The 7,882-nt window shown below is 41.6% G+C and overlaps 1 protein-coding gene across 5 annotated transcripts in view; it reads left to right on the top strand.

Annotated features, from left to right (window-relative positions):
- Window positions 1-4,253, top strand: part of ARHGAP8 (Rho GTPase activating protein 8) — an 85,250-nt gene extending 80,997 nt beyond the window's left edge. For all 5 annotated transcript variants that reach the window (XM_062006904.1, XM_062006868.1, XM_062006888.1 and 2 more), the window contains one exon: window positions 3,623-4,253. In XM_062006904.1, coding sequence (XP_061862888.1) covers window positions 3,623-3,820 — 198 coding nt within the window. In that variant the 3' untranslated portion in view covers window positions 3,821-4,253. The remainder of the gene's footprint in view (window positions 1-3,622) is intronic.
- Window positions 4,254-7,882: the final 3,629 nt, after the last annotated feature.

Genomic DNA, 7,882 nt, shown 5'->3' on the forward strand with positions numbered 1-7,882 from the left:
TACCAAAGAGATAGTGATGACCTTATATTTTTAAAATAGCACGGTAATTGACTGTTTCTATCCTCTGTATGTCACTGTTAGAAGTTCATTAGGGAGTGTACTATCTGTTTGATTTCACTCCTGGAGTATCCATAGGGGTGCTGGGATCATCATGATTTTGCTGGGGGTAACTGGGTTCCTTCTGGGATAGTGAAGATGTATGTTTTTGCATTTGTTGATGTGGCACTAAATCTTCAGTGTTTATTCCCAGTGATGAGTTCTTCAATGTAAAAGCTTTATCTTTCTAGAGAACTTTCAACAGAGGATGTCGTTACTTAATGATTTTTCAATACATGTTCCAGTGAAAGGGGGGAAAAAACCCAACAAACGCTAGCTGTGTAGTTCTTTGTTGTACTACTTTTCTGTGATGTTCAGATGATTTCTTCGAAGATATTATCTAGATCCATGGAGAATTGTCTTTTATTAGTGTCAAATTGACAGAGCAAGTGTATTTTCACTTGAAACAGAGATGACGGATGCTAACTTTGAGAGAGAATCAAAGAACGAGTCAGGGGTTTAGTCCAAATGCTAAAGATGCCATTTGTATTACTTAGATAGAACATGGCTTTGGGGTGCAGTTATTTAAAGGAGTAGCCCATAAAGAGGCTATCTGACTGCATACTGTGCTTACATAGTCTAGTGTTGGAAGAAAACATCAGCTGCATGTGATGGTGTTGTAAATGGATGTGTTCTTGTCATTTAAGAAAGAAATCTGGCATTGGAGTTGTGAGGGGTTGAGATAGTGTGAAGCTTGATTCCCCCAGGGACAACCAATGCCATAACCACTGGTGTGACAAGGCTTCTTTGCTTGCAGACCTTGGTGAGCCAGCAAGGGTTATTGTGGAGAGAGTTGGACACTTTTTCTCATCTGCCGGGGAAGGGATTGCTGTATGTTTTGGAGTGAAATGCCATGTTTCTCTTGAATTCCTAAGTATCCGCCTCACTGATGACTCAAAGATAAGGCTTAGAGTAGCTCTTGCCTTAGATGACAGAATCACTATTTCATTTTAAGTATTTTCTCTCTCGGGGGAGAAGCTGTGTCATGGGTATTTTTATTGATCATTTCAACACTGACTATCTCCTTGAATTGTTCACAGAGTGGTGGCAAATGGGAAGAGATGGTTTCATCTTGGACTTAGAAATGTTCTTTGAAACGTTGGCCTAAAGGGAAAGAATAAATCTAGCTGTGCCAGCAAGTTGGAGTGATGTTGCTCTGAGCTGAAACGTTGGCCTTTGGAGGCAGTGGCTAGGTTAACCTGGATATGTTTCAACTAGCACTTGAAGACAGCACCTGTACACAACTTGTGGAATGGAGTGAGTCAGGGGCACTCACAAAAAACAGGAGAAGACAGCTGCAACAGGTTTAGCTCCTTCCACCTTCTTCCAGTACTTATATCACGTGCTTCTATGCCATCACAGAGTACCTCCACTGTATACACTCCAGGTACCTGCCTTGGGATATGCAGCACATATCTTTGGGTTTGTGCTGTAGAAACGCAGTGTGATGGGCTGTGACTCTCACGTTGTTTTAGAGACTTTCAGCTGAAAGAAACATTGAAAAATAATTTGCCTTCGATCCACAGGGGTTTCACATATACAACATTACACAGTGTGCATGCAGACCATATGAACTGCTTGACCCAAGGGCTGCAACGGAGTCCCTAAACTTGTTACATTTATTAGTATTCAAACGCCAGCTGCATTGTTCAGTTACCTTCAGGGTAGTGCCCAGGTCAGCGTCTCCTTGTTCACAGGGTACTTGTCATCATTCTAATCATTTTCCCTCATCAGCTGTTTCGGTAGTTTAGCTTTTGCTACATGGCTGTAGTATAATAAACTCTTGTTCAACCTGATCTCATCTCAAGCAGATTAAATGAACAAGATGGGCTTGTTGTTTTTTCTGTATAGTTAAATAGTGCATTGAGAGCAGTATGTGAGGGTCAGCAGGTTACACGTGGTTCGTGCTCTAGCAAGAGTGATGTGGGTTTTGCATAAGGTCATGAAGCAGGCATTGCTGTTTAATCTGACAACTTTTTATTCTCAAATGTGAAGTCAGTCCTTTGAAAAAGTTGTTTGGCACCAGTATTTCCTTCCTTTTTCCAGCCTTGCTTCATGACCTTAAAAACAACTGAAGCCTGTAATATTTAACTGGAGCCTGTAATATTTGTAGCAGCAGTAGCATCACGGTAGCTCTGATGTCCCAGAAGGGTAATGCAAAGATTGGAGGGAGAAGTATTACCTATTACTAGAAAAATTAATATAATTAGGAAGAAAATTTTATGCTTTGAGGCACTTAAGTACTTATTCATGTACCCTAAGGAACAGACTTCCATGCTGCGCGTGTGTCTAAAGGGCATTATATCCCCTCATGGCTTAGCAAATAAGCTCCTTGCTGGGTAAAACACCAAGGAGGGTGGGACTGTGCTGTAGGAGATAGAGGGGAATGAAACCTGTGTTATCAGATGGAGGACAACTGGAGTTTGTGCATGTGCTAAGAAGTATAGATATGATTCTCGTGGTCATAATTATTCTTAGATTTTCCTCTAGTACCATCAGGTTTATCTTAGTACCACAGAGCTGCCTCTTCAGGAGGCTTTCTGGTGAGGCAGAAATGGAGAGACACAAAGAAGTAGAATTTTGCTTTCCTGTTCCACTTGAAATCGTAGCAGGAAGAATACATGAGAGATTCTGCCCAATAATTCCTCATTGTGTTCTGAGATGACTGCTTCAGAGTAACCTGTACATCGCAGTTTATGACTATGACAGATGACTGATCAATGACTGCAACCATCAACTTGAGAAGAACTGGCTGAGGTCAGGAGGAATCAAGAGCACCTTGAGCTGCTGACTCTTTACTGTAACAGAAAGTTTGTCAGATTGGATACCCAGACTGTATTGAGCTTTACATACCAGCCTCGGAATGCTGGAGAGCAAAACACACACAAATTCTCTGCCAAGCTCACACAGACCAAAAAAGAAAAAATTACTTCTGCTGCCTAGTTTTGGGCTCACATCCACAAATAGAAGTAGGACACATCATCTAGGTACATAACAGATTTTGGTGCTGCATTATTTTACCTACAGCCTGTTTTCACCTCCGTTGCTTCAGAGAAATCGGATGCATGTGGAGGTACTTGGAAGTAAAGTCATGCATTAATGAGAGGGGGAAAAAAAAGCTGTCAAAAACTTTGCAAACAACTTCAGAAGTCCTTAAGGTTTATTCTGTAGAGGACCAAGAACCACAGTAGATGGGATAACTGTTCATACTGTCCTTCCCCTGCAGCAGAGGTAACAATAGGTTCCATATAGAAAGATTGAAACTAATGCATTTTCCTACCCTAAGGAAATGATTGAACCTTTTTGCTTCACTTGCTAATATTTTATCTTGTACTTGAGGGACACACACTCCAGTAGTCCCATAGCTCTGTGCTTGTCAGCCCCAAGGCTGTCAAGAAGCGAGTGATGTACCTGTGGCCAGGTCTACTCCTGTCATTGGTTCATCATCAATACAGGATGGTTTCCTGTCTCTCACTCTGTGGGACACATGTCTGCATCTACATAATTCATGTTTATGTTTTTCCAGGTTTCACAGGAAAGCATATATAACAGAATGACAGCATCCAGCCTGGCCTGTGTTTTTGGTTTGAATTTGATCTGGCCATCAAAAGGAACAGCCTCCCTGAATGCTCTGGTACCTCTAAATCTCTTCACTGAACTACTGATAGACTTCTACACGAACATATTTAACTCCCGAACAGTGCCTGGCGAGATCTTGCCTTAATGCCCCCAGAAGGGAAAATGGTGTATGACTATCTGAGGGAAAGGTCTCTGTGCCTCAGCTGGTGAGAGCCTTATATTCAGAGAAAACTTTTCAAATATAAAGTTTCTATAGCTTTCCAAATACTAAAGAAGCTGGGAGAAGCACACTGCCCCAGTATATTCTCATCACATAGATGAACATTCAAAGACCAGCAGGTTGAAGTGAATCCCCTTAGTAAACTGGAGCAACTTGCAAAAACTAGTACATAAAAAAAAAATCATGACACTATGTGCCAGTCTGTCCTTTGGAGACCTTATTATGTGGCGTTATCTTCTGCATGACCAGAGATAAGTTCTGGATCACTCCTAAATGTACAGCTCTCTTCTTGTTTTCTAATTATTTTTTTATTATTATTTGCATAGAAGTTTGTTAGAAATTTCCACATTAAGTTAATAAAGATGGAATAAAGTTTTTAAATATTAACGTTTCTCAACTGTTTTTCCATATATTCGAGCGTCTTGTTTTACACAAAAAGATGTGGGCAGTTGTGGCACAGGGGTTGTACAACTACCATGGAGAATAAAGTGCTTCCTGAGTCATTTGAGTTGTGCAGACAGTTGGTTAATTGCGCTCACAAATGTCTGATATATGCAGTTAATCACTATATCTGTGTATTCAGTGTGTGGAAGATTTTTTACTCCTAAGTTCTCATGGGAAGCAATAATCCTACAGGTCTTTTTTTTCTCTGAAGTACTTGGGGTTTTCATCAGTGGAGTTCTGTCAGTGAGTGTGTAATACAGGAATATAGACAAACTTTAAGGAGACCACCCCTAATGTCTGGGTGGCGTGCTGTTGCGGTTCGAGTTGATAGAAATTTGCTCTCTAAATCGGTTTCTCTGGAAAGCAATAAGAGCAACAACATGGGTAATATACTTCATATCATTTTTACACATTGAAAATCTATTATTAGTCCCAATGTGAATAATTAGCCAACAAAGGGAGAGTTTTCAGTGCTTTCTTTCTAACTGTGCCATTAATATTGCTTGTGTTTGATGTACTCCAGCACACTGCTATTTCATTGTTTAACGTTGGTTAATAGGGTGCTGTAATGAAGTTATCATTATAGTTGCCTGCAAAGCAAAAGAAAATTAACCAGTGGTTAAAAAAAAGCTAAACTGTATTTCCCCTAATGCTCTAGTCTTCCTCCTTTTGTACAAAGCTAACAGAGAGGGCTATTTAGGCTTCAGTAAAAGTAATGGTCTTGGGAGGACAATTCTGGCATCCACTCTTCTGCAAACACAGAGCCCCGTTGTCTCCTGTAGGTTCTAGCAAGCTGAGGGCTCATACTTCTGACCTTCCTCTCAGCTGTTAGGAGTTGCCTGCTTGCATAAAGGGTGCAAGAATATCTTATTGCAGAGAGTAAAGAGGATTCGTTCTTGGCCGCAGTTTCAGGACATCGCCAAGCATTCAGAAGACTCTGGAATGCTGGATGTGCCAGGCCTTTGTTTGCCCAGTAGGTGTCATCTATAGCATTAGGCAATGATTAAAATTTGAAAAATACAGAGGCTTCAGAACAAGATGCTTTAGGACCAACTGGTCACGTCACAGTTGTGTGTTTTCCCCAGTTTGTCAAGTGTCTTAAAAGACAACTTTTTGGCTTTTGAATATCTGTAAGTAATAAACATCTATGACTCCCCTTTAACTATAAAATCTTACCTAATACAAAGAGAATTGTTAACAAGTGTTCGTGATTGTTGCATTTCAGCGAAAATGAGATTGCCAAGGATAAATCCGTTGTGGTTTTGTACTGCAGTTCATCAGCTTTACATCTGAGCTATCAATGACAGCATCCTAGCCTTGTTTTGTTATGAAAAACACACAGAGCTATGCTCAGCACTGCTCAGCAGCATGGCAGCAGATGTGGTTCTGCACATCAGCACTCTCTTCTTAAATGGCAGGAGTTTGGCCTGTGGGAATTAATAAAACCTGAATATTTTCCATCTTTTTGATGTGGGTCAAAATATGTATGTGTTAGTTTTGTTGTCTGTAAAAAGAAGGAGCACCTGAAATTAGAGAAGTGCTTTAGGATTAAATGCTGATAAGTCCTATACAATGATTCTTTTCCGTTTTCCCATGCCCTCTTCCAAAAAATCCAGCAACATCAAATGGCATTTAGACTTCAGGCTACTTTGTGTATTGGAAATGTGAGTCCTGGATAGATTCAGCAGGGTAACATAGCAGAGCCCTTTGGAATGAAGTCCTGAGTTAACACAAGTCAGCTTTGCTTAGAAAGTCCCCAGAGCCTGGGGAGAGGGCTCTATCATAGCTTTGATTCCCCAGCTCGTCCTAGGTTGGGAGAGAGTGGGAATTTGGCAGCAGCAATTGTGTTGGTGAATCAAACCCTCAGGGCACAGCTGCCTCTGGCACCTTTACTTTTACAAGTCAAAAGTACAAGTAGTTGGAGCATCCCTTCAGCTAATTGGCCTGCCTGTAGACAGGTAAGATGATCTAAACTCACCCTTTCTGTATTGGTCCTCTGCCAAACTGAAAGTCTTCCTCTCAGTGCTTTGTAAACTACCATTTCTCAGCTCCTCTCATTTAGTGCACGAAGAACAAAATGGCGTTTCCTCAGCTCAAGGTGCCTCCTTCTTTTAAAGACCAGGTAACATCTGTTATTCGCCAGTGTGGGCAATTCAATGCTGCTTGAGAAAAGTAGAGGCTCTGGTTCTGATTGCCATTAGCACCAGTGGGGCCAGAGGGTGGCCTGGGGATGAGAGGCTCCTGCTCCCCTCTACCTTCCTGCCTTCCCAGCAGGCAGCCTGAAACGGAAGCAAGGTAGGTACTCACCTGTGCCCCAGCTTTTCACTGCAAGCCTGTTCATCACAGGGAAGGGTCTTTCCCAAGTCAGAGGTGGTTGGTAGCAAAACCCTCATAGTGATAACACCAGCTCTGTCCTCCCTGCCCCAAAGGAGCTGGAGAAATCCTCCCATCTGCCGCAGAAACCCCCAATCTCTGTCCTGAGTGCCAGACTTAACTATGACATTAAAGCAGTTCTTATGAATTATTCAGAAGGGTTTGGAGTGAAATTCATGTTAGAGAAATATATGTTTCAAATTTCCTGACTCTAAGAGGAGTCCTGGAGGTGTCCCCTGCAGTTACTTTGATAACAGTTTCTCTTTACAAATGATAATTGCACTATTCCAGCTTTTGTACAGCGTGGCCTTGTGAACTCTTCTCTCATATCAAAGAATAATTTTCAGATCATTTCCATAGCAAAAAGAAAGTGATTATGGAGATAATCTGTTGGAAACACGCATGCTGGATTTCAGTTTAAAACAATAAAATGCAGTAGTGGAATGAGAAATCAAGTGTTACCTAGCTGACAATATACACAGAATAAATTATCTAAGCATTTTAGTTTACTGAGCTGTTAGTTGAAAATTGGTCCCAAGATTAGTCTGATTGTCAGGATGCCTCTAGCAACAAGCACCGAAGGGGGAAGGGAGCACTTTCCCCCCTTGAATCTGTGAAGAAGTGTAAGAAGATTGAACAATGTCATTAACCGAGGGGAGGGTCTTTACGATTCTTACACAAAACTTCCATAGATGAGCATCACTTACATGTGTGCAGATGATCTGTATGTGTGTGCTGCACTCCTTGAGCAGCATCCATCTCAGAATCTCTGAGAGCCTTATAAACTTTAATATATTCATCCACTCGTGAGGAGACTAATAATAGAAGAGCCTCAGATACTTTATTCACGTGTTCAATGTGTGCTTAAGTGGCAAGTTGAACTTTTGATAGGATTGATGGTACAGTTCGCCCCCTACTCCCCCCCACACTCTTCATTTCCTGAACAGTTTTTCTTCACAACCCTGGAAAATGTAGGTTTGCCAACGCTCCCACTTATCAAGTGGCCGTGGGGGTGGTGGGGCATGAGGGAAGATAGTCAGAGAGAGATTTACTGCCAGCACCTGTAACTTGTGAAGTGAGAAGCTCCTGTTCAGTTGGACGTGTACTGGCCAGTCACGTTCTTGCTCATACTCTTCACTTCTAACATGCTTTTAACCTACAGAGAGAAGT

This window comes from Colius striatus, chromosome 1 (genome assembly GCF_028858725.1).
Source record: "Colius striatus isolate bColStr4 chromosome 1, bColStr4.1.hap1, whole genome shotgun sequence".
In the NCBI taxonomy this organism is placed as follows: Eukaryota; Metazoa; Chordata; class Aves; order Coliiformes; family Coliidae; genus Colius; species Colius striatus.